Source organism: Dryobates pubescens, chromosome 8 (assembly GCF_014839835.1).
Source record: "Dryobates pubescens isolate bDryPub1 chromosome 8, bDryPub1.pri, whole genome shotgun sequence".
NCBI classification, from domain to species: domain Eukaryota; kingdom Metazoa; phylum Chordata; class Aves; order Piciformes; family Picidae; genus Dryobates; species Dryobates pubescens.
Window position 1 is genome coordinate 13,117,952 of NC_071619.1, and position 26,843 is coordinate 13,144,794.

The window sequence follows — 26,843 nt, forward strand, 5'->3', positions numbered from 1 at the left end:
CAGGCAGCTCATTCCAACAGCCAATCTCTCTTTCTGTGAAGAATTTCTTCCTAACATCCAGCCTAAACCTCCCTGGCGCAGCTTGAGACTGTGTCCTCTCATTCAGTCACAGGCTGCCTGGGATAAGAGACCAAACCCCACCTGATTGCAACCTCCCTTCAGGTAGTTGTAGATGGCAATACGGACTCCCCTGAGCCTCCTCCTCTCCAGGCTAAGCAACCCCAGCTCCCTCAGCCTCTCCTCATAGGGCTTGTGCTCCAAACCCCTCACCACCTTTGTTGCCCTTCTCTGGACACATTCGAGCAACTCAACATCTTTCTTAAACTGAGGGGCCAGAGCTGGACACAGTACTCAAGGAAGTACCTATGTTTTTCATTCTTGATGCCAGTACTCAGCTCCTGGCAGGGGCTGAAGCAATTCTACTATTTGGTCAAGCACAAATTCAGAAGGGCAGGGGTGAGCAAAAGGAAGGAACATGCACGAGCCAGAAACATCCCTGTTCGTCCCACAATCTGCAGTGAACCATCAGCCATGAATTGTACCAAATTTCCTTGTGACAAGTCTGCTAGTGAAATGCTCCTGATTCTAGGAACCTTAGCACCAGGTCTTGCAGTATGTTAATCCCACCACATAGATCTGAGTTGCATATAAACACCGAAATCTTCACTGCTGCTTGGCACACTATAAATACAACTGCTTGAAGCTGGCCATTGGTCACTTGTCCAAGGGATGGTGCTGTAAATTCAGAGAGCAGGAGAGTCTGCACAGGAATAGCCCAGGAGAGAGCAGGCAACAGCTGTTTCATTTCTACATCTTACACGAAAATATTTCCATGAAGTGTAATGTTTGGAAAATGTCTAACAGCCCAGCTCATGCTTTCTACAGATTACATGGACTTAGCATTTCTGTTGTCTATATTGGGACAGATGAATAGAGAGATAAAAGGAGGCATGAAAATATAAGACCCTTGGAATGCAGGAGAATCTACAGAATGTGCAAAAAATGTAGGAGAAGCTCAATAAAAGAAGGGAAGACAAATGTGATATTGTCAGGGCGGCCAGTGAAGCAGCAGAGTCCCAGTTCAGAGGTGGAATCATTAAAGGACAAGCGAGGCAGCCCTTACAGAAAGCCTACACGGTTTTTTAACCCTGCAATTCACTAGGGGGAGCGTGCGGACAAGGGTGAGTGCCAGAACAAATCTGTTTTCCAGAAGGAGGAAAAGGAAATATATCGGGAGTTCAGTCACCCCACAATAAGAGCTTAAGGAACGAGGCAGCTTCTGCACTGGCCACGCTTGCAGGATGTGATCCAACAGCTCTTGGGAAGGTAGGAGGCATCCACTGCTCATCACACAACAGCAGCCACAGGAAAGCAGGTTCACCTGCTTCCAGGGCAAGGGCCAAACTTCATGGCCCTGTAAATGGAGGCTAAAAAGCACCACAGAATTAGGAATTCATTTGCATTTTGCCTGGATCTAGGACAGAAAGATATCCATCTTTCCTCTCCATCCTTCTCCAGCCTGTCACAAAATCAGGGATCCTGGTCCAGAAAAGCCACAGTGCAAGCACAGCAGTTTAGGCTCAAGCTGCAGTCCTTCCATGTCCAAAATGCAAGCAAGCAGCATGCAAGACATACGTAAGGGTCATCACACCCCATATCCTCTGCTCTTCTCTCCTGCAAAGAAGAATGAGAAGGTACAAGTTCCTGCAGGAACCTGTGCAGAAAGAGGATGGAAGAGCCCAGCAAGAAATAAAAAAAGCTCCAGGAAAAACAAAAGTGGAATTTTAGGCATGGGACAAACACCAGGTCTTTGCCTCAAAGCAAGACCATGACACAAAGGGCCTTCCAACTGATCCTGATGGAGGATACCCCAACTGGAAAGGGAACATAAAGGACTGGACAGTCTACCAGAGATTTCCATACCATGCATGGTTGCATGGAACAGTCTGTGCATATGCAACAAACCTAATCCTAAACCTTTGGGGATATACTAGGCTCAGACACACAGACCAACTCCTCTCTGAGATCTTGTTTGTCCTTCAGGCATGCTAAAAGCAACTGCATAGCACGTACAGATGGCCCAACCAAAACGCCCCAAGAGCATCCAACCCTTTGCACATAAAGGTATCAGTGATTTCCAGACAAGTAGCAGCTCAAGGTTCCTATGCACGTGGGCACATCCTACATTTCCACATGTTTGGTAGTCCATCAGGATTCCTGCATCTATGGACACAGCTGAGCTTCACAGACAGGACAGAACAGTCAGAGTCTCCATGGCAGCATGCAAGGGCAGGAGACACTTGAATCTGTCTGAACAGTGACAGACAGGAGGACGTGTTTGGGGAAATCTGGACAAACAGATGGTCATCTGAAGAGCAGAGTAGAGTTTATGGCATCAGAGGTGAAGGACAAGTGTGGCAAGCCAGCAGTCACATTTCCTGGGGACAGGAATGCAAAGCTTGTGCTGCTTCTGGACTGTCCTGTCCTCACAAAGAGAAACAAGAAGCATGGAGTTACTTCCAGTCCCTGTGGGGCTGCCAAAAATAACACACAAACCTAACATCTCACACCAGCTGGCAAAGAGGACTGATCTAGCTTCAAAAACTACTTGAAAAGAAAAAAAGCCAAACTTCCCATACAGTTCTGATGGCCCCCTCCCACCTACCCCCAGACTCAGAAATCTGGCACTATGGTATTCTCAGCACTCAGCTGATAGCAAGCTGCTCCTCACAAACTGCTCTGCCAACTGACCCATGCTTGCCTGGGACTCCTCTGTGCTTTTGCCATCCCACACCACAGGCAGATGTGCCATGACAGCCCCAGCTCTGTGGTGGCCAGACCAGAGGGTGATGGGGCAGTAGACACAGCAAAGACCTCCAACTTCTTCCTTCCCTCAACCCTGGTCCCTGGCACTGCAGCTGCACCTCTTCCCTTGCACAAAGTATCCCAATGACAGGACAAGGGGGAATGGGTGGAAGTTGAGGCATAGGAAGTTCCATGGAAACTGGAGAAAAATATTTTCACAGTGAGGGTGAGAACACAAACAAGCTGCCCAGAGGGGTTGTGGAGTCTCCTGCTCTGGAGATATTCAAAACCTTCCCGAGTGTGTTCCTATGTGATCTGGTATCAGTGATCCTGCTCTGGCATGGGGGTTGGACTGGATGATCTTTCAAGATCCCTTCTAGCTCCTAACATTCTGTGATCTCAGCGATTTTGCCCTGTCTGTGAATCTGCATTTCTCTCCCTATTTTGAACCCCCAGCTCCAAGGCCCACACTCTTCAGTAGAAGAGCAGCTTGGTCATGCTTTTGTTTCTGCCTTATCAAACACTTTCATTGGGTCCATGTTAGCTTCATGCTGTGAGGGTGGTTGGTCAAAACACAAGGGTTTATTTGCACAACCTTGACTGTTCCTTGCACCATGTCTCTCCTTGTAGCCCTGCCTCACTGTGGCTCCTACATTAGAAAAGTTGTGTGAAAAACAAAAACACACATGTAAGAAAGCATTAGGGTGTCAGGCAATGATAGGACTAGGGGGAATGGGAAAAACTAGAAGTGGGTAGATTCAGATTGGATATTAGGAAGAAGTTCTTCACCATGAGGGTGGTGAGACACTGGAACAGGTTGCCCAGGGAGGTGGTAGAAGCCCCATCCCTGGAGGTTTTTAAGGCCAGGCTGGATGTGGCTCTGAGCAACCTGATCCAACCCCCCCCCATGGCAGGGGGGCTGGAACTAGATGATCCTTGAGGTCCCTTCCAACCCTAACAATTCTATGATTTTTCCCCTTGAGTCAGAGCAAAGGAAAGAGGCTGGCACACTTGGCAGCCCTCAGGCTGCATGTAAACAAGTCAAAAGACAATGTGTTTCAGAAATAAAAGGCAAGTCCAAGAATTAGTTTTAGAAGGGCAAGTGCCTTATAAATGGATACCCTGCATAGCAAGCACAGAGAGCTGGGCAGAGCTAAACTCAAACCATTCCTAGCCTGATTCGGTCAGCAATGTTCCTGTCTTCTTCTGTCACACATTATTAAACATAGATCAGAAACAGGATCTGGGATTACAGAACAGTCTGAACTCGGGACATCAGAAGACACCTGTCCTATAAATAGGAATCATTTACCAATTCAGAGCAACACACACATGTTTTGGCAGCCTCTCAGCCAATAAAAGCAGAAGCCCCAACATCAGAATTATCCAAGTGCTATTATTTTAAGTGCAGAGCGATGATTTACATCATCATGACTTAACTCCTCATTTCCCAACTTCTCATCACACGTCTGCACTGAGTCGCACACACAGGAAAAAAAAATGAACCCTTCACAAAGAGAAAACCCATTAGCATTGCCAAAATGCAGCCTGATTTCTGAAGTTGTACATTTTCTTTTTTCACTTCCAGAGAAGATCAGCAGCAACAACAACAACAAAAAAAACACCACCACAACACAGAACTTGAGATTTGGAGCTGTTCATTTCACAGAATTAACCAGGTTGGAAGAGACCTCCAAGATCAGCAAGTGCAACCAATCACCCAAGCCTAACTAATCAACTTGACCATGGCACTAAGTGCCTCGTCCAGTCTTTCCTTAAACACCTCCAGGGACGTTGAACCCACCACCTCCCTGGGCAGCCCATTCCAATGGGCAACCACTCCTTCTGTGAAGAACTTCAAAGATCAAGCCTAAACTTCCCCCTACACAGCTTAAGACCGTGTCCTCTTGTTCTGTTGCTGGTTGCCTGGGAAAAGAGACCAACCCCCCACCTGTCTACAACCACCCTTCAGGTAGTTGTAGATAGCAATAAGGTCTCCCCTGAGCCTCCTCTTCTCCAGGCTAAGCAACCCCAGCTCCCTCAGCCGCCCCTCACAGGGCTTGTGCTCCAGACCCCTCACCAGCTTGGTTGCCCTTCTCTGAACACATGTGAGCAGCTGATTTCTTCAACAGCTTTTTGCTTGCATGCCCACACCCCAGGATTTCAAGGTCAAGATCCCAAAGCTGACTTCTCTTCCCTCACTCAGACCCCAGGCTTCTCCCAGCAAAGCGCTGCTCTGAAACACCCCGAGAGGGGATTTCACATAGAGCTGCAACGCAGGGGCTCCAATTCATTGACACTTGAGTTTCTAGGAAAGGGGGGGGGGAATTAGCAGAAACATGTGCAGGGATCTGTGTGAGGGAACAACGTGAAGGGCTGCTTCCAAACAGGTGCAGCCGATTATCTGAGGCAACGTTGTGCTGAAGAAGGAGGAAAAAAAACCCTCCTTGTTTTCTTCACAAATTTTTAAGAGCACTAAAAACTTCCAGATAATGGGAAGTCCCTGAAGCCTTTAGAAAGTGTTTTCTCATACTCCATACCTGGTATGACAGCTGCTTCTTTGCAGCTATGGGGAGTTGTGGTTTTCCATTTGTGAAAATTCAAGTGAAATCTATCATTTTCTGGAAAGAACCTAAGTCCTGGGGTTCTCAAATATCTTTACAGGTTGAACATTGGGAAAGGAGCCAGGACTCCAACCAGAGCCTGAATATGTGGAAATATTTAACTCTCTAAGAAACAGTATATAAAATAAGCTGCTTCTCTGCTTGATGACTATTTCAGGATTGACTAATGACTTGTCTCGGTGCCAAACACCACAGAGATGGCTCAGGAGGATAATTTCTGAAACTTGAATTTGTAACATTCTATCAAATGAAGACTATTCTTGTGTCAAACCCCTAGATCTGTGAATTTATATACAGCAAGATCATAAATGAACTTCTGGACACCAAAGATCAGAAGTAGCTCTACTACATTGATTCAATGAAACAGCTGCCAAATTCTGGGGGCTTGCTTGTTTGGGTTTTTTTGAGGAGGGGGTATAATGAACAAGCTTGAAAATAAAGCAGGAAAATAAAGACTACTGTCTCTATAGGTCCCTCCTGGGGAATATCTCTGGTTTTTCTGCTGGTTGGTCTCAGTATCCTGTTTCAAGGAAGGGTTTGGTGGTAAGGAGTGAAGATTACCCTGCTGTCCTGGTCAGCACATCAGCTCCTCCTACCAACGCACTTCACTTCGAGGCCACACAGGTTCTGGCCTAGGCAGGGACCATGTTCAACTCCACTCTTAACCAGGACAGAATTGGAGCCTTTAGTCAAGCTCACCTTTGCTCTCAGAGTGAAAGTCCCATTTGGCCAAGCTACTAGCAAATCCAGTTTGGCTTCAAGGAGCAATTCATTCCTGCCATTGCCTGCTCTCTAGGAGGCACACCGCTCACATTAGTCACTTATAAGAAGATTATAAGGATGGAAAGGATCATTAATATCAGAGGGTGCTAGGGGTTGGAAGGGACCTCTGAACATCGAGTCCAATCCCCCTGGCAGAGCAGGACCATAGAGTCTAGCACAGGTTGCACAGGAATGCATCCAGATGGGTCTCAAAAGTCTCCGGAAAAGGAGACCTAGTTTTGCTTCCTGCTTGATAAAGTTTGAAGACCTAACCTAGTATTTACTACACAAACACCATAACTTCTGTCCAGAAAAGCTGCAGCAGGAGTCTGGCTTTCAGGCTGGCAGTGGCTGTTAATGCACCTCATACCCAGGTAGAAACACATCAGGTTTCATTCTCACTATTATAAATCTGCACATTATTAGCCCAAAGTTGTCCTGCATTAGCTTTCAAATCGCAGCTTCACTTTGTCTTTCTTTACTAACGTTTCAAGCCATTTGCTCTGAACTTTTTCTTCCCCTTGTTGGTACTTGTGTATTATGATTGAGTTATTTTTTTAAGTTTTTCCTCTAAGTAGATGAATCTTGCTAAAACCTTGTCCACAGCTTCACATTTCCAGGATTTAGCCACATCTATCTCTCTTTTCTGAATCTTTTCTGACCGTACAGCATCTTTTCTCTGTTAAAATGCAGAGGAGAATGACCCTGGAATGGGTTGTCCAGGGAGGTGGTTGAGGCCCCATCCCTGGAGGTGTTTAAGACCAGGCTGGATGAGGCTCTGGCCAGCCTGATCTAGTGTGAAGTGTCCCTGCCCATGGCAGGGGGGGTGGAACTAGATGATCCTTGTGGTCCCTTCCAACTCTGATTCTATGATTCAGGCTTCCCATTGATCCTTAGAGGGCTCTCATTGTGTCTGTCCTCCCAGTTGCTGCTTTGCTCATATTGCCCATGTGGCTATGTGCAACATTTTTTACTTCATTACCCACTTTCCCCCTCAAATTTAGCCTTATACTCTTTAATCCTGTAATGTGCACATTCTTACTCAGTATCAAATCAACCAAGAGTACGTTCACTTGTGAAACTATCAGGTGCCATTTCCATGCTCAGAGCTGTACAGGGCTTGCTGCTGCAGGAGCTGGCCAAAGCCAAGCAGCAGGTTTTACACCAGTCCCCTGACACGCCCTGCAAGATAGCTGAAGGATTTGGCACAGAGAGATCAAAGACACAGCAGGTGTTAAAGCAGCAATGTCTATTTAATATCTCACAATTTAAAAATAACCTTTCACTTGTCACTAGTGCTACAGGGGAGCTGCACCAGGTGTAGACGAGCCTTGTGTGGGGTTTTGGGAGCTTTTACGGGTGCCCAGGGGGGCTAGAACATAGCTCAACAGTGAGCCAGGCAGAGGGAAGAAAGACAACTCAAGGTCTGATTAGCAAGAGAGGCTGCCAAAGCACCACAGGAGGGAGAATAAGAGAGAGCTCAAAAGAGGAAAAGCTGCAAAAGTCAAGTGGAAGGGCCATGAGGCTATGGTGGCTTATGGGCAGATACCCATCAGAACAGGCTGAGCTCCTGCACGGCAGGGGAGGATAGCAGCCCAGCGGCTAATGTGTGGGAGAAGGGGAGAGGGAGCAGCACAGGCACGTTATGAAGCCACAGGGAAGATGCAGCTGTCAACCACAGCCCCACTGAAAGGCATGAGTGGGCTCAGCAGGGGAGAGACACTGAATTTGGGGTTGGCCAGGCTGAACAGAGCAGGCAGCCATCCATCGCAGAGGCTACATGAGATGTACAAGGTTGGCTGGCAGAGGGAGGGAAGATGTCCCCTCTGGGACATTCCCTACCTCAGATAGATGAGTTGGAGCCAAACCAGCACAGCAACTCATAACCCTGAGAGAGGCAAACTGAGAGCAGGGTCTCGTGTTTGTGTAGCAAAGGGGCAGGCTGAAGGCAGGAAAGTAGGAGAGCTGTGTGGAGCAGCACCTATCAGTAGCAGCTCTGGTGTCTTTCCTGTATGGCAGACTCACAGTGTACAGAAAGCAGCTGTGGTATGGGCCACCTGGCAAACCCTGCCACCACCTGCATACAAGCTTTGAAATCTCCTTTTCCTTCTTCCATATTCACCTGCAGAGGGGCCTGGAGACTGGCAGTGCAGCTGCCTGGCATGCAAGGTACTCGGCAGCACAGGCAGCCTTCTGGAGATGCAACCTTCCTGCCTGCCCAGATCACACTCAGCACCATCCATCCTCCCTTGTTCACTTCCAAGCACCTGCCTCACACAGATTTGTTCCTTGCAGCTTCAGCACAGCTGACAGAGCATCTCACTCTGTGACTCACACTAGCAGCCAGAACAAAGCATCCCAAGCCTGGTTCCCACACCAACCCCAGAGGTGCCACATTCCCCCAAGCTCTCATGTCACACCTTGTGGCAGACACGATACATCCTGCTTTTGCACCACTGCTACCTTGTGGGACCTGGAGCCAGCCCTCCCCACACACTTACTGAGAGAAACCAACACCCTTGTCCTGCAAGGGGATGGAGTCACAAGTTAAGCACCATATGTGTCAGCAAAAGCAGGCAGCTCTGCAAGGCACTGGTGCTGCACAAGTTGCGCAAGAGGCAGTTCATGCCAGCAGGCTCAGACATCCTACCCTGACATACCCATCTAAACCATAGAATAAATAAGGTTGGAAAAGACCTCAAAGATCATCAAGTCCAACCTGTCACCCAAGACCTCATGACTACTAAACCATGGCTCCAAGTGCCACGTCCAATCCCCTCTTGAACACCTCCAGGGACGGTGACTCCACCATACCCTGGGCAGCCCATTCCAATGGCTAAAAACTCTCACTGTGAAGAACTTTCTCCTCACCTCGAAACTAAACCTCCCCTGGTGCAAATTGAGACTGTGTCCTCTTGTTCTGGTGCTGATTGCCTGGGAGAAGAGACCAGAAAAGACTGGATGAGGCACTTAGTGCCATGGTCCAGTTGATTAGATTAGGGTTAGGTGTTTGGTGGTACTTGATGATCTTGGAGGTCTCTTCCAACCTGGTTGATTCTGTGATACATAGTTTTGCTGCTGCATATGTACATCCCTATGGTTATTGTCTCCTACTGATCTAGGAGGTAATACACAACGGTTTAGACCCACAGCCTTCCCAGATGAGTATGCACCAGGGAGCACCCAGAAACAGTTACACAAGATCAAAAGATTTCCAGGAGGACCTTCTGCAGTTGGTACAACTGTTACTTTGTCAGACATCTAAGCAATGTTTTGGCCTGTGTCCCCCTTGCCTCAGCATTAGCATCCAAACAAATCCCAGAGCTGAATCAGTTTCCTCCATTCCACTCAAATTGTTTCTAGGATTCCCATCTTCCTCTCCTTCTCTTCACTTTGCAAATATATAAATAGTTACATCCTCATAGGAGAAAAGTAGAGACTGACTCTTATGGGTAAAAAACAGATGTTTCCCAATCTTCCCTAAAGAAGTCATATTTTATATATGGCTCTTCAATGGATTTATAGCCAATGAAGGGATGTTACTACATTAGCTCATGGAGGGGGTGGGTGATAAAAACTGGAAAGGAAGAGCCAGACAAGGAAAAAAGAAGCTATCCAGAGCGCTGCAATTGGAGAAGCATGACAAATGGGCAGCACAGTTTTAGAGGGCTTCGACAGCAAGGCAGATTGCCTGGCTGGGAGTGATTGTCCACAGCTGGAGCATCGCAGAGACCATCTGGTATTTCTTAAACATGCTTTCCCCAGGTGATCTGATTCTTGGAGTGCCCCAGCAAAGAGAAGAAGGAAAAGAAAAAAAAAACCACAGGCTTGCAAATCTCAGCCCCATTTCCAGGGTTCCCTTAATTAGTTAATAGAATTATATTTGCACTCATTTCAGTTTCTCCTACAGTAACTTTGCTTTTGCCACCTTTTCAGCAGGGAGGGGGAAAGTGTTTCAGTTCATGGTGCTTTTAATTTCTTTGAGAAAGTCAATGATTGTGTCTCTTGGCACAGCAACCCAATATAAAAGTTAATGAAGTAAGGAGAGATCCAAAATTTCTTTTGAACACCTTGTAACTTTGCTCTTCCCCACACCACCTTCAGCTGCACAAGGCATGCATACCCACAGGCTCTCAGGTAACTCTCCCCCTGCAACATATCCACCCCCCAGTATGAGCCTCTGAAAAAAGCAGAGCATGGACCACATGGGGGACTCCAAAAACCTCTTATTTCCAAGAATTAGACCCTTCTGTGGCTTGGAAAAGATGTTGATTAATGTGACCATGAGTGCCACAAACTCCTGCCCCCATGACAAGGAGGGCTGGTGGAGGAGCAGCAGAGGGACGTGTTTTGCTGTCCTCATGCTCCCCACGGGACAGCCCCTTCCTGAGCCAGGAGCATCAGGAACCAGCTAGTGAAGAAAAGAGCAAAGGAAAGCGGTAGATAATAAATGAATGGACAGATGGGAAAAGGGTTAGAGCAAGCAAACTGAGAACAAGCCTTGGGAACCAAACAGCGTTCCCACCAGCAGGCAGTGCCCCCACTGAGCAGCGTGGGGCAGGCAGGAGCCAGGGTCCAGCCACAGAGATTATCCCCGGAGCTCCCTGCCAAGCCAGACGTACCAACCATACCTCTCCCCTCTCCTCTGCTTTCTCCATGCCTTAGCTCAGCCACAAAGCGTAGGTCTGTCAGAGATGTGTTCTGCACATCACAGACACATCCCCTGCTCCTGGCTGCAAGCCTCCCAGCAGCGTGTAAATAACCATCCCTGGTATTTTTCATGGTGAGCAAATACATAGGGATGGTGGAGAGAGCACTGAAACTGGTGATACTCCTCTGACTACAGCAAAATTTGTTGCTGTGTTACAGATTGCTTGGATTTTTTTCTTCATTGTTTTATTTTTAATGGGGAGAACTCACCAGACATGGAGTCCCCTTCTTTGCCCACATCAGCAGCTGCCTTGGGAAAAGCTAGTGGGACCATAATCCCAGTCACAAATACATACACAAGGTGCTTCAACTTCTCCAGGCTGAGAAATAACTAATTAAATGATTGGGAAGAAAATAGAAGAATCCTAAGGAACATTTAAAGCTGGTTTTGCCTTGCTTTGGTTTTTAGGTGGTTTAGTTGGCTAGAATCAGCATATTACACCACCATGCTGGAAGGGTATTTTGGCTGGAAACCTTATCCTTATGCAGTGGCAGAGACAGAAATAATAGAAAGCAATATATAAGTTAGAGAAATAGCAACCAACTGCAAATTACAAGGAAAACTATTTAAACATGATGGAAAAAAAGTCATGTCTGGGTTCATTGGGGGAATTTAAATACAGGGGAAAGAAGGGAAACGTGAACAGAGAGACAGATCCATTCTCTCATGCACAGAGTAAAATTACCAATGTAAATACAAAAACATAAATATCTACCTGGCATGTCCAGAAAAAAAAGAGACAGGATGATGAACTCATGAGACAACATCCTTCAGCTGACTAACAATCAAGAGATTTATTAGACAACATCTGCTTTAGATAAACACTGTTAAAGCACCAACCCTGAATAATTTGCACCTCCAAGTGTGCAAAGGAGATCTCTGACCCATTGAGGCTAATTTTTAATAAATCTTGGAATGTCAAGTAATTCTAGAAGGGTAGGAGAGCCCTAACCCCATGCCGGTGCTTAGGCAGGGCTGGCTGACCTAGGGAGCAGCAGCCAGTCAGTCTGACAGCAGAGCTAGACGGAGTAATTAAAAGCCAGTATGAGAACCTACCAATAATTCATTATAGTTATGTCTCAGCTAATTGCCAGCCAACACGTGTTGTACAGAATCAAGACCTGTCTAACTGATGTTACAGCTTGATTTAAGAACTCGTGTAATAGAAATAATTTGGTGTGGTGAGATGGACAGAAGTGGCTGATCAGACAAAAACATCCCCACTGCCTGCTTCCCATTCCACAGGATGCAGTGCTTTATCAATCATTTAGATAAGATCCTTAAAGGCAGCTTGCAGATGCAGAAAGGTAGGTTAGTAAACAACAAACAAAACAGCCTGTCTACCCTGTGATCCACTGGACTGTACCCAACCCAGTGAGCTTTAAGCCACAGAATCATCAGGGTTGAAAGGGATCCCAAGGATCATCCAGTTCCACGCCCCCCAGCCATGGGCAAGGACACCTCACACTAGATCAGGTTGTCCAGAGCCACATGCAGCCTGGCCTTAAAAGCTGCCCAGGATAGAGCTCCCACCACCTCCTCGGGCAACCTGTTCCAGTATCTCACCACCCTTATGGTGAAGAACTTCTTCCTGATGTCTAACCTAAATCTATCCTCTAGCTTGGATTCATTAGCCCTAGTCCTAACACTATCCATGACCCTAAAAAGTCCCTCACCAGCTCTCTTGTATGCCCCCTTCAGACACTGGAAGGCCACAATATGGTCTTCTCAGAGCCTTCTCTTCTCCAGACTGAGCAACCCCAGCTCTCTCAGCCTGTCCTCATAGGAGAGGTGCTTCAGCCAAACACAAGCTAACACATGTACAGGAAAACAATATGGAGCTCATACCTCCAAGATGAAAAAATGTCCTTCACAGCCACAGGAAGGGATATGAAGGGACTTTGGAAAAGCAAAGTTTAAGGAGCCAAATCTATTCAGATTACAAATGAGGAAAATTCACAAGATCCAACTGCTGCTTGTAGGTGTTAACATTAATGAGTGGGGGGAGAGGGATTCTAACAGGATGATGAAGAGGCAAAGCAGGCTCCAGGGACTGAGAGTCAAAGACAGTTCTGAAATATAAAAATAGTATCACCAGCACAGCAGAGGACAAGAAACATGACACAAGGAGGTCTGGATGATGCTGAGGTCCAGCATAAAAGCAGGGGGTGAAATTCAATAGTACAGAGGGCAGGTAAAAAAACCTCTGTGTAATGCAAGAGTGGAAGGAGCCCAGACACTGGCACACTAGGGGGGTTTGCTTTAGGCTACAAAATCAGGGAGATCAGAAGCACAGGCTTATTGTGAGCATCTGAAACAGAGAACCCACTGGTAAATGAAGGGCCTTCAACTGCCCACACATTTGCTGAGAAAGGAAGACATTGGACACATCCTTGCAGCAAATTGCTGGAATGTACCAAGGCAAAATAATTGTGAAAGAAGAGAAAGGAACAAAACTGGGAAGGAAGCTCCTTGAGGTTTGCCTCTCATCACCAGAGGGGGGGGAAAAAATAATAAATGGGGAAAAACCACGAAGGTGGAAAGCACTGTGGACAAGGGAGCACAAAAGGAGTGTTTGTACTTGTTAGGAATGGACAGGCAAACAGCAGCAGAGGGAAAACAGTTTTGTACACACAAAGATGCCAAGTTCAGAGAGTTGGCAAGACCCCCTCTGAAAACAGCAACAACCACCGCCTTAAGGAAAACCTCGGATTTTTTGCAGAGGGACAAGCAAGTTCAGGAAAGATTTGGAAACACACAGGAAAGGTTTGTAAACACACAGGAAAGGTAAGAGAAGAAATGCAAAGCATCTTGATGGGGGAATACAGAAAGTATAAATCACAGGCTCCTCCACCGCTGGCGGCCGATGAAGGAGAAATGGAAACTCCATTAGGCTGAGGCGGATGAGCACAAAGGAACGGCACCAGGAGAGCACAAACCCCACGCGTTCGACAGCAACGGCGCGCGGCAGGGATCGCCGGCACACCGAGGAGACACTTGATAACTACATCGGTGGGAAGAGGCAGACCAAAGAGTTCATCACCTCCTGAGCAGGGAGAAAAGGTTAATAGATTGGTTTATACCGCTGAACACACCGCAAGCCCTTCCAAAGCTGTTAGTGTGCGTCAGCCCTGCCCGCTCCCGCCGAAATCTGGTTTCTGTTAGGTTTATGTGCTTGCTTTATTCTTTATGCAGCACCCAGAAATGGCTGGTTCTGGTAATGACATTACACATCCTAATGCACGTGTGATTGCTAATTTTAAGATGCACAATTTATCAAATATCTTCTCATGTGAGGCTAGTGGAATCGGACAGCAAACGGAATTTAACAACGACTGAGCACGTCACAAGGATCCGCATTCTCCAAAGTTACAAAAGCAATAAGCAAATCAGATAATGAGAAAGCCAAAGTGTTGCTTAACAGACTAGAGAGTGTCACCTGAAAAAGAGATTCACCTTCATGACCTCTCTCACACACACCCCGTCAGAGCACAATGAGTTGTAAAACTACTAATTAGGGTAAGAGGAGGCAGGGGACCCCCAGGGGTTTGGCTCACAGCTGTCTCGGGAAGCAAAGAGGTAGAAGTGGGGACACAATTTCACAATAGCCAACAATTCAGAGTTAAAGCTGAAATGTGCAATGCTTTTGTTGGTTCATTAATTGGGATAACTAAATGCACAGAGTTAACACAATTAAAAGCAGCAGAGCAGTGTAGCAGCACATGAGCAGAATGAAGATTGCTGAAGTCTGATGTTTTCAAATAAGCTGAGGTCCATCAGCAACTATCTCCAGGAATTTCTGGAAGACAAATGAAGTTGCAAAAGACTGGGAAAGGCCAAATATAGTGGCTGTATTCAACAGGTTGAAAAATGAAGGAAATTGCAGGCCAGTCAACATAACTTCAATTCCTGGAAAAATTTTGAAACAAATCATCAAGCAATCTATCTGCAAGGAAGGGCTGGAAGCAATAGCCCAGCCACGTGAAGGCAACCTGCCTTCCCTTTGACAGAGCAAAAGGGTCTCATATGTGAAACAGAGGCAGCAGATGTTCTATACCTTTACTTTCACAAGGCTTTACCTCCAGTTTCATGTAACATTTTAATTAGAAAATTAGGGAAATAGTTTAGATGAAATTCCATGAGGGAAAACACACAGCTGGTTGGGAAACAGGCCTGTGCTTTTGTGTACTGAACAACCAATGTGTTGTACCAAAACCAGTCCGTGATTATACAGGGATATGCAGACAGGAGCGTCACACACAAGGTACGTGAAATAACTCTGCTGCTCCTCTCAGTCAAGAAAGGCCTCAGCTACAGTACTGGGCTCATTTCAAGGCAACACACTTCAAAACCAGCCCAGACCCAGCGGACAGAGCCCAAGGGACCCCAACAAAACCCAGAACCACACCAAAAAAAATGTTAAAGAGGGCTGAAAGAGACCTTGAGAGGCAGAATCAACCACACATGTGTCATTCAACTTGAAAATAACATGACCATGAGGAAAGAGCAAATGAAAGGCAGTTGTTCAGTGCAGAGAACAACAGTCTTCAGGGAAACATGATAACAAGCCTCAAATATGTAAAAGATTTCTGCAAAGAGGAAAGGAGTGCTGTAAGCTGTCCACGGGGACAGGACACGCCGTAATGGGCTTAAATTGAAGCAAGAGCTTTTGAAAACACCAACTCCACAATGATATAGATAACTACACCCTAGAGCCAATTGCCGAGGGAGGGTACATCACTCCCGTCACAGAGGGGTTAAGGACAAGGATAAAGCCACATCACTTGAATCAGTTGACAGCGACATCCCCACAGCCTGGACAACACCAGTGTCTTCTTGCCACTGGACCCTGGCAACCTGCTGGCTTCACATGCTGCATGCCCAGGAATGCAGCAGATTTCGGCTACGCACCAAACGCCCTCAGAAAGCTACGCAGTGAAAACAAACAGCCGCTGCGCTTCAGAATGAGCTCATATAAACAACTGATAATGGCACAAACCCACTCCGTTACAAGAGACTGTTTTCCCATGCTTTGCTTTTCCCAGCACTGTCCCCTGAATTCTGATTCAGAGGTCTCGGAAGACACCTGCAAGCCATCTTCAAATAGGACCTGGCAACTCTGCTGGTCATTAACTAAGGGCTCAGAGCAGAGATTGTTTTAACAACATACTACATTTTTTCTGGTCTCTTCCTCACAGGAAACTCCCCAGTGTTTCACAGCAGTTCCCTCTCCCTCTCTCTTTCCCATAGGAGCCGATGACATTGCTGTCTTCCTCATGCTGACATGGCTTTTTCAACAGTACCCAAGTTGGGCTAACCAAGGGAACCAGCTTGGGGCAATTACTTTCACTGTGGATTTAGCTTTGAATGCTGTGTTTTCTTCTTCAGCCCCAACACGTGGGTTCAAGCTCCCCAAAGCTTGTCTGTTTCTCCAACTATGTGAGTTGGTCACCTAAAATATATTGTCTCTCCTTATATACCTTCCCTCGAGCAGAGACCAGGTACAGCTGATTTGTCATGGACAAGGCTAGAAGATGCCCTCTTGAGGTCCTTTTCAGATCTATTTTATGCAATGCTGTGGATAATGCATATAACATAAGAGGCTGCAGAAGAGCAGTTGGATCCGAAAGCTGCTCAGATAAGTGCTGTGACACAGCCCCAGAGAGTACTCTGCTTGAAGGAACGCTGGAGAGCAAACACAGTGCAGACCACCCCAGTACAGCATCCAGTAAAGCAGCTATGATGCACATTGCTGCTGAGGACACCACAGGACATTTAGGCTGCTGATCTCAAACAAGCTGCCAAAAAGCAAAGAAGTTCTTTGTACTTCTGCAACATCCCCCGCAGGTCCCACCTTATGAAGGGTCCCCACCACCACCTGCAGCCCCCCAGAGTTTGCTGTAACTGGGGATAAGACCATGTATCTAGGGAAAACTTCTCAAAACCAAGCAGAACAGCCTTTTTCTGCCTGGCAGCACAGGCACCAAAAGCATGCCCAACCCCACGCCCTGCTCTCTGCACAGATTCCCTTGCAAAGGCAGCCTGGGAGCCACAGTCCCCACCAAATTCAACACTCCATGGGCACATCTTACTTCACAACCATCATCTCCCAGAGCCACAGCATTCCTCAGGAATCTCAAAACCACCAGGGGAGGTTCACAAGTGCAGGAAACACAAATGTCGCAGGTGCTTGACCCAAGCTGTTACTCCCTGCCAAGGAATGAGCAAAACTGTGGCTCTCAATGTCTTTGGGGGACAGGAGAAAAATATATTTCTGTGGGGCAACTCCTCACTCCCAAGCTCTTAATACAGACACAGTGCCCTCATCCCTGCTCAGTGACACCCCACACATAGTTGCTCTGCAGCAGCCACATGCATACCCTGCTCCCTCACTTTCTGCTTTGCTCTACTTATCCCACCATCATGCATGCATGCATGCATGCATCCCTCCCTCCCACCCAGGAAAAGACAGGGTATACCCTCTGCCACCACCACTTCACACTCATACCATTTATCCTAGATGAAGAGGGTCTCTTCTTGGCTGCTAACATCTCTGAAGTAAACTGCTCCAAGGAAAGCCTCACAAAGAACTCACAACTGCTCTTATGGCAGAGTTTTAAGTTATCTAATGACCTTAACAGAGGTAATGGGATGCCAATGTAAAACACCTGATTGCAATGCTGTAAAACACCTGATTGCAATGCTGGAAGCAGACAATGAAATGCACTCTTTGGCAGCTCTCAGCTCTGTTCCTAGCAGCTCCCACCTGATTTAAATCCCCACAAGTCTCTTTCTGCAGCTGGAAGAGACCCTCTGCTAACACCATCAGCAGAGTGAGAGCACAGAGGGTTAACTGGGAGCATTATGCACCCTGTGGGAGAGTCTCTTCCCTTAGCTGTTGCTTTTAGAGGATATGTCACATGATGTGGCAGGATGGAAGGCTCCCACCACACACTCTGTAGTCTCCTCATTGGCTTTTCAGTGCAGATGTGGTGTGGTAGGACAGGCTGGAGGGCTGTCATCACCAGTCTCATGGTGCTGTGAAGTAATCTGCATTGTAGCTTCAGGCAGAAGGTAGAGCAAAAAGAAGAGACATTTCTCTATTGTTCAGAATGAAAAGTGGGGCACTATTTTGTTTCCTCAGGATGGGAACTCTTAGAGGGAAATTTATGGTTCATACTTGTATCTTGGGAAGCTCAGTTACACTTAACACTTCATGTAAATGCAGGAGGGGACAGTTTTTCACAGATGTCTATTGACCTGAGCAATTCCCTCTTCCATTGGGTTTAACAGGCTTTACTCACTAACAGCACAGAAACCCGTGGATATCAAGTCTCTTAAAGCAGAAGTGCAGCACATTATCCCAGCCCAAACTGGTGGAGGGATTCAGCTTTAATCTGTCACAGCTCTGCCTGCTGCTGCCCCGCTCCCTGCAAGCTCACCCTGTAAAAACTGCATGCTCGTTGTGTCTCCACAGCCCTGGGCAGTTCCTCACACCTCACCGGCTGCCAGCCCAGTGTTATGCATTCACCCCTCAGCTCCAGGGCTCCAAAATCACCTTATTGTCACCGGGATGTATCTCCTGAGAGCTGCAAAGAAGGGGAGCCTGCTGTGATGATTGCAACTTCTACTCCAGCTGATACAAGCCATAAAAGAATCATCACTTGCTCCACCTAAATCAACTGGGAAGGAGCAGAGAAGTGTGTCTAGGGAAAGATCCCTTCTCCTCCCCTCTCCCACCCCAGTCTGAGCTGAGAGAGCCAGTTCCCAGAGGCAGATGCTGCGCACTCTCCTCCTGCTCTAGCACAGGCACACTCAAGAGCATCAGAGATGCTGATCTGTGAAACAAGATACCTGTCTCTGAGCACCAAGGGAGAAGCAGCAAATATTAATAAACCTCAAAATGTTATAGGGCATTTAAAAATACTGTCACAGATCAAAGACCATCTCTCATCTCAGTGAGGCAGGCTTGATAAGCCTGGAAAGACCACGTACAGAAAGCACAGGCAAGATGTAAGAGAAAGCCTCCAGACAGGAGCAGAGGAAAGCTTGTACTTGCCTAAAGAAACCCAAGTGACCTAAGCCAAAATCCAACATGTGTTCCTGGAGGAACAAGAGCCAGAAAGACTGCCTGGTTTCACTCAGTCTCAGTTGTGTCTTAGCACACAAAAAAAACCCACATTTCATTTTAAGACACCCTCTTACCTTGGAGGTATCTGCTGCTGGGAGCACTTTAAATCCCAGTGCAAACCCAAAACCTTGAGATAAGGATCACCCTGGGAATAATGTGCAACTGGTGAATAGATTTGAAAAAGCCTCTGATTTACATTGCTGCTACAGGGACTGCAGAATCACACTCCCTGCACTCTAAGAGCTTTCGTTCTTAAAGCCCTGTGGATACTGCATGGAAGTTTGATGGCAGTGTCACATGCCCACCCTTGCAGGCAGAGTGGGAGGCCTGGTTTACAGTGTTTCAAGTTGTTCATATAACTGTGTCATCTGGGAGGAAGAGAAAGAGAAGGGGACTTTTTGTCCAAATCACAACAGTGGTAGTGGTAGCAGCATAGGAATCAAGCTCTCCTAGAGTAGCTATCCTACCACAAGCACCTTTATTCTCACATGACTTTGGGAAAGATACACCATTTACATTTCTTTGGTACAATCAAAGCGCTGCAGATACTAGCAAGTAGTAGGGCCCCTCTTACACAGAGGCATGGGGTTGAATCCAGTCTAGCTTGGCCACTGAATACTGAAGGTCCTACACAGCACATGCAATGCATGAGGCCACATGACTCCTAGATACATTCTCTCCATGAGGAAACCCTGTTCTCAGAGATCCCCCAGATACTCCATCCCTGAAAAGTCAGTTCTTCACTGTCCCTCCCTAAACTAGGTCGGGATCCTGCCTCCTGCACCTCACCTCATGATCTGGGGACACCCTACAGCACTGCACAAAACCACTGTGCAGAACAAAAAGAAATCCTCAAGCAAACGCCGGCTGATTGCATTTTGAAGGTAAGGAATGCCCTTCTGGAACAGATGTACAACCCCCTCTGCCCACCCCAAACACCAGATCCATCATGGAGAAGGGAAATATTTACACAAGTTAGTAGAGTTCCAGTTAAATATTATGCTTAGCTGTCTAGAGTCCATGTTCTCAGACCTATGTCTATGAAATAAAAGATTAAACTTCATAACAATTATGAAGTTGCTCTGCTCACATTCAAAGGGAGCTAAAGGACATTAAAATAGTTCTTTGGGTAATATTCCAGTGAAATTAGTCTCTCCTTGCTGGAGAGTTAGAGGTAAAACCTTCTGAACTATCCTGTAAACACACTTGGAAAGGCTAAGAGCTGAGCTGATAACCAGGTAGCACCTCTGCTCTGCAGGTTCTGTAAAAAATGTGAGCAATGCTGGAGAGCTTTGAAGCAGCAAGGGAAGGAGGACAGAGGAGAGCAGCTTCTCTTCTCGAGGGAAGTTTGTTTAGTGGAAAGTAAGCAAGTTGTCAGGGGGAAAGCTGACAATGTTGATTCCAGCAGTTGTACTGGGAATAAACAGCCAAGTGGATTACGTTACAGAGAATGAGAAACGGCACTGAGGATCCCATTTAAATGCTGGGCTTTCGGGAATGATGTGATTCCGCCACACTCATGACCCCAGTGCCCACTATCCCTCTGGGCTGAGCCCTCTACCAATCCTGGTATTGCCATCCCACCTCTGTGGGGGCCCCAAGAGGTTCTGCACAGCCAATATCCCCAGGAGAGCCAGAGCTCACTGCCGCACTGCTGGCCTCAAGGCAGGGGCTAAACATGGAATTAGGGATGGCAGCTGAGGGGGGAAGGTTACACAGGACCCACTTGCCTCCCCTAGTGCAGCAGCATGGAAGGGCCACCACGGGGCTTGCCATCTCTCCCCCAGCAGGAGCACAGGGCCCTCCCTTCCATAAAAATGAGATGCCTCCCTGCCTTTCACAGAAAAGGGACCCAGCAAGAGGAGAAAGGAATCTTATTTGATTTATTAGTCTCTTCCTCCTTCCCATCGTCTGTGGCTCATCCAGCTGTAGCGATAAGGAGAACAGCTATGAAAGGACACTGCTGGCTGCTGGGATCTCATCCTCCTGCCCACTCACTGCCTGAAGACATCAGTCCTTTACAAGCACCATTAAACGTGTATCCAAAATGTGGCAGTCTCTTCCATCCTTTGAGATTCTGTTCCCTGGATAATACAAACAGTTGCCAGAAAAAGAGAATCCTCTCATCTCTGTCTAGGCCATTATCCCTTTATATTTGCTCTTTAATATTTACTGGGTTCACACAAAGTGCATGCTCTGGGAAGGAGGAAAAAAAAAAAATCAGCTGCAGCTTAAAGGACTCCAAATTTAGTAATTGCTGCAGCCCCATCAACGTGAACAGTTAGCAGGGAGCTTTCTCCAGCACTTCACGTGCCGTGGTATTCTGCTTAGGTCAGACTGTAGGAAACATTCTGTCCAAGGGCACCAAATCTGGAGTGTCTGTATAGGTGCCAGCCACGGAGCCCTTGTGAGACCACCACAGGTTCCTGCAGGTCCTCTCCCTCCCAGCACACAGTAATCTTGGTAGGAAACAGAGGCAGCCAGAGACATGCTGATTCATACAGAGGTGAAGCACCCAAGGGTTTTAACACACCTGTAAGTTAATAAGAACTAGCATCAGCTCCTGGCTCCAAAGCTAGTCTTGCAGCCTTACCTGTTAATGTGAGGTTGCTGTATGTGTTTGAAAACTGCTCCTTTAACAAAACCAAGTGCATCTGAGCTGCCTTTTCCCTCTGTAGCTCCAACATTATGTCAGGATGCTGGGCGATCTTACAGCCTTTCTGCTTATCCAGGGCAATGTCACTGCGAACAATGTCTACAGCAAAAGGGAAAGAAAAAAAAGGAGATGGCCAAACCTCAGCTTTCATTTTCACCAGATGCTTGGATCAGCACCAGCCAACAAGACAGCCACACAACCATCACTCAGCATGAACACCCCCAAAAAAGGGCCCAAACCCCTTGAATGCATCTATTCAATGAATGCTCTCTGCTTGTCTCCACTTCTCCCACAAAAAGCTCAAGTCATTGCCTTTTTTATTTGCTCTCACAACCTACCACCCCTTCTATCCTTCATCTGCTTAGCATTTATCTCTTGCAACAATGACCCCTTCCTTGCAGGAAAGTGCAAAAGTATCCCACCATTTATATTACGACCCTGTTACTGGTGTGTCTGGCACTAAATAATGAGAAAAGACTAAATCCCACTCTGGTGATCCCTAGCTTCCATTTACCCTTGCCTGTCAAAGGTGATGAAGAAGCCTTGCTCTCACCTTGTTTATCCTCACTGAAGCTGCCACAGCTAGAGCTAGGTCAACATGGCTTACAATTCTTGGAACAGGACTCTGTACCCTTCTGATTCCTGACTTTCAATTCAGGAGGCAAGATGATTATTAAACTTTTTTTTTCCCCTTTTCATATAAGCATTTTGAAGTATTAATATTATTTTCCATCACCCAGAACTACTCACCCCCTGGGGAAATGGAAAGTTGGAGAGTAGGGGTAGCAGTGACAAACAAGAATCAAGTAAGACATGTCCAAATCTGAACAGGAAAGGAGTGGTACAAACTACTCCTTGCAAGGTCCCTTTCTGAGTTTAATAACCTCTGTAACATGCTCAGATCTACAGGCACCATATGCTGCATCTAATTCTCACAAAACCTTAGGCAGCCAGCGCTGATAAGGCAGGATGGAAGTTGGAGTTCTTCCACCACATTGCATGAGGTCACCCTGTGCATCACAAGGTTGCGCTTTGCTTGGTTTAATTCACGTCCAGCTAGTAGTTTCTGAAGGAGCTTATCGTCAGAAGAGAGTCCTGTCTTGCTCCACATACACTCTCCAGCTCCATTATTGTTACACACAGCAAGCAACAACCAAATTGCTTCCAACTAGTTTCAGAGCTCTGATGTCTTGGGCTGGCAGGGAACCATGCCCAAAGGTGGGGTGGAGGACTAGAAGCCTCCTTGCTGTCTCTGAGCCTCATCCTAGAATCACTACACTTGTCTTGCCCAGGCTGTGCTCTGTCGGCCACTTTGATGCACAGCTTCTCAAAGAAGGACATTGAGACTCTTGAATGTATCCAGAGAAGGGCAAAGAGGCTGGTGAGAAGCCTCAAGCACAAGCCCTACGAGGAGAGGCTGAGGCAGCTGGGATTGTTTAGCCTGGAAAAGAGGAGGCTCAGGAGAGACTTCATTGCTGTCTACAATGACCTGAAGGGAAGTTGCAGCCGGGAGGGGGTTGGTCTCTTCTCCCAGGCAACCAGCACCAGAACAAGAGGACACAGTCTCAAGCTGCACCAGGGGAAGTTTAGACTTGAGGTGAGGAGAAAGTTCTTCACAGAGAGAGTTGTTAGCCCTTGGAATGTGCTGCCCAGGGAGGTGGTGGAGTCACCATCCCTGGAGGTGTTCAAGAGGGGATTGGACGTGGCACTTGGTGCCATGGCCTAGTAGTCACGAGGTCTTGGGTGACAGGTTGGACTTGGTGATCTATCTTTGAGGTTTTTTTCCAACCTTCTTGATTCTATTATTCTATGATTCTAAAGACCTACCTAAAAAAGACTGCTCAGAACAGTAATGACATTAAAGCATTTGGGATCTGCAGTTATGTGTTCTCCACCCACAGATAGAATGCTCTGTAGTGGAGACAGGGCAGCATCCTGGTAGCAAGAATATGTGTCTCAATATTTCCAGCTCCATCATGGGAGCTTCTATGCAGAGAGATGAAAGGCCATTAATACAGCTACTGGTGTCACCTGGAGCTCATGAACAGTTTATTCACCTTCCTGGGTGATAGATTTCCTTTTCTACAGAACTGAATGCAGCAGTTGTACATCCCCTACCTCCAAGGCAAAAGGGAGTAACACACATCCAGGAGGCCCTGAAGGAATAGAAGACTGAGAGGCAGAGAGGTTTGAAACTAGATGGTCAACACACTGTGTCCAGTTCTTTTCAAACTGCTCTGAGGGAGTCCAGGCTGGGTCAAAACAAAGTTTTTTTCCTAGAAGGGATTAAGGACTCATAAAACCCAAACTAGAGTCAATGTTGACCCATGAAGAGAAACCAGGGCCTGTCTCCACCTACTCAGAGGCCAGGAGAGCGTCTCGAAGAGTGCAAGGGGATGTGGCAGCAGGTGCTGTGGGCCAACCTTACCTCTGTCTTCAGGGACTACAGGTCACACCAAACACACAGATGGCCAAGAGATGGACTTGTGTGCACTGTCAGCAGCATCTGGGGACAAAGGACAGGCCCAAGAATGAAGAGCAGGACCAGTGTTTGGAGTCCTGTCCTTAGATATTGGAGCTGCTGTGAGAGGGTTCAGCACAAAGTCAAGTCATATTTAGACAAATCCCTGGGAGAATCCAGCAGAAGGCATGCAGGATATAGAAACTGAGGGCACTTTCAGGCAGTCATCTTCATGTGGTTTTCAGACAGCTGCCATTGCAGACATTGAGGGAGCAAATGGAAAGTCCTTGCTTATCAGATTGATGAAGAACCCAAGAAACTTGCCCAAGACCTAGAAAAAAGGAGGTGAACCCAACATTCATTATAGCTCCAGCATAAACAGTGGGCAGATGGCTGGAATCTGAAGCCCTCCAAAGAACTCAGTGCCTGGACATCCAGACCCCACTAGGCTCTAAGTTGTGCAGGGGAAGCACCAAAGATACCTCCACATGACTCTTCCGAGCCAGCAGCACTGAGGGAGAAGGACTGGCAGGCCACAGCAACTGGAGACTAAGGAAATCACAGCAAGAGGGACCCAGAGCAAACAGCCAGCAAGGAGCCCACAGCCCCCAAATCTACTACTTGAAAGGAGGTTGTAGCGAGGTGGGGGTCAGTCTGTTCTCCCAGGTAGCAAGCACTCAGGACAAGAGCAAACAGCCTCAAGTTGCACCAGGGGAGGTTTAGGTTGGATATTTTGAAAAATTTCTTCACAAAAGGGGTTGCAAAGCCCTGAAACAGGCTGCCAAGGGAAGTGGTGGAGCCACCGTCCCTGGAGGTATTTAAAAGGTGTGTAGAGATAGTGCTTAGGGACACTGTGGACTTAGCAGTGCTGGGTTAATGTCTGCACTCGACGGTCTTAGAGGCCTTTTCCAACCTAAACGATTCCATGAATCTGTGATGAAACACGAAAGAAGAAGGGTACCCCACGAGGCTCTGGGCAGGGCAGCCTCCAAGCGGGACCTGCAGAAGGCCCCTCGCCACCTCCTTCAACCTCGGTGAAAACAAAGAGGGAGGAAAAAAACCAATCAGCCAACCAACTGCCCAGCGAAGCGCGCAGCGGAGCAGCCCTTGCCAGAAGTGCGAAAGAAGAACTCCAGATGCGGAGCCCCGGACGATGCCAAACGATTTCCAAAGACGGCAGCGCAGGAGCCCGACCCCGAGCGGGGCCACGCCGGGCAGGGTCAGTACCCTGGCCAGCTCAGCTCCCGCCGTGGCGGCGGCACGGCCGGGCGGACCTGACCGGCGGCGCGGCGCTTCGGGGCGGCGCGGAGGCGGCAGCGCGGGTCCCGCGGCGCCGGGCTCTGCAGCCGCCGGGCTCTGCAGCCGCCGTGCTGTATGGCGGGAGCACACCCGTGTGGCGGTCAGGTGAGCTGCGGCTGGAGGGAGGCACCGGCGCACGGAGGGGAGAGCCCGGCGGCGGGGGGCAGCCTCGGCCTCTCCCAGCCGCCGGCGGCGGAGGTGTAGGGCTGCCGCAGGGGCTCTCCCCGAGCCAGGCTGCGAGCCCTGGATGGAGGATACTGCTCTGCCAAGGCTGATTTGTTTCCGAGTGCCCCCACAGTTCTCTGTCCCGCCCTTGGATCTACACATCTGCAGAGCTTACACGGCACACTACCCATGGAGGTCACTGAATCGACCAAAAGAAACTTTGAAGAACAAGTTAGGAAATACCCTTCAGGAGCAATGCAAGTACAGTAATCCCAAATCCTGGTATGCCCATTGCAGGACATACCAGGACCAGATGAGCTCTGGATGGTGGTATCAAATGTACCCTGATGAAGTTTGCTGATGATACCAAACCAAGAGGGGGGTGTAGACAACTCAGAAGGGGGAGCCACCCTGCAGGAAAACATGTACAGGTGGAAAGAGTGAGCTAACAAGAACCTGAAGAAGTTCATCAAGGACAACTGTAAAGTCTTGCACCTGGTAAAACAATCCAGGAGGGCAGCACAGAATGGGATCTACCTGACTGGAGAGCAGCAATGTGGAAAGGGACCTAGAGGTCCTGAGGGACAAGAAGCACAGATATAAAGAATCATTATCCCACTCTACTCAGTGTTTGTCAGGTCATACCTGGAATACTGTGTTGAGTTTTGTCCCCACTGCATGAAAAAAAAAAAAAGATGTGGGCAGGCTAGAAAGGGTCCAGGTAAGGGCCATAAAGATGATCAAAGGACTGGGAAGCTTGCCATATGCTGATAGAATTTGGTTTATTTAGCCTCAAGAAAAGAAGGATTAGAGGAGATCTTAGCACCATGATGCAGTATTTAAATGGTGACTACAGAGAAGATGGGGACTCCCTTTTTACAAGGAGTCACATGGAAAAGACAAGTTACTCCAGTTGGGCACAAAAGAAAATTTTTCACAAGTACAATCTAGGCACTGGAATAATCTCCCCAAGGAGTAGTGGACTCCTCAACACTAGGCACTTTCAAGATTCAGCTGGACAATGTGCTGGCTCCTCTTTTCTAGACCACGCTTTTCCCAAGAAAGCTTGGACAAGGCAGTCCTCGAGGTTCCCTTCAACTACCCGTACCAGGCCAGCAAGCTCCCAAGCTATGAAACCTCCCAGATGGCACACAGCACATAGACAAAGCTCCCAGCTGCCTGCTGGTGAGGGTTTCCCTAACCCACTGAGTGAGCTGCACATGGAAACT

The 26,843-nt window shown here is 47.7% G+C and overlaps 1 protein-coding gene across 1 annotated transcript in view; it reads right to left on the minus strand.

The window, feature by feature from the left end:
• HPSE2 (heparanase 2 (inactive)) overlaps positions 1-26,843 on the minus strand; it is a 119,304-nt gene that overhangs the window by 82,468 nt on the left and 9,993 nt on the right. Inside the window, exon 3 of the mRNA XM_054163844.1 lies at positions 21,627-21,788. Within this exon, the coding sequence (XP_054019819.1) occupies positions 21,627-21,788 (162 nt within the window). The remainder of the gene's footprint in view (positions 1-21,626; positions 21,789-26,843) is intronic.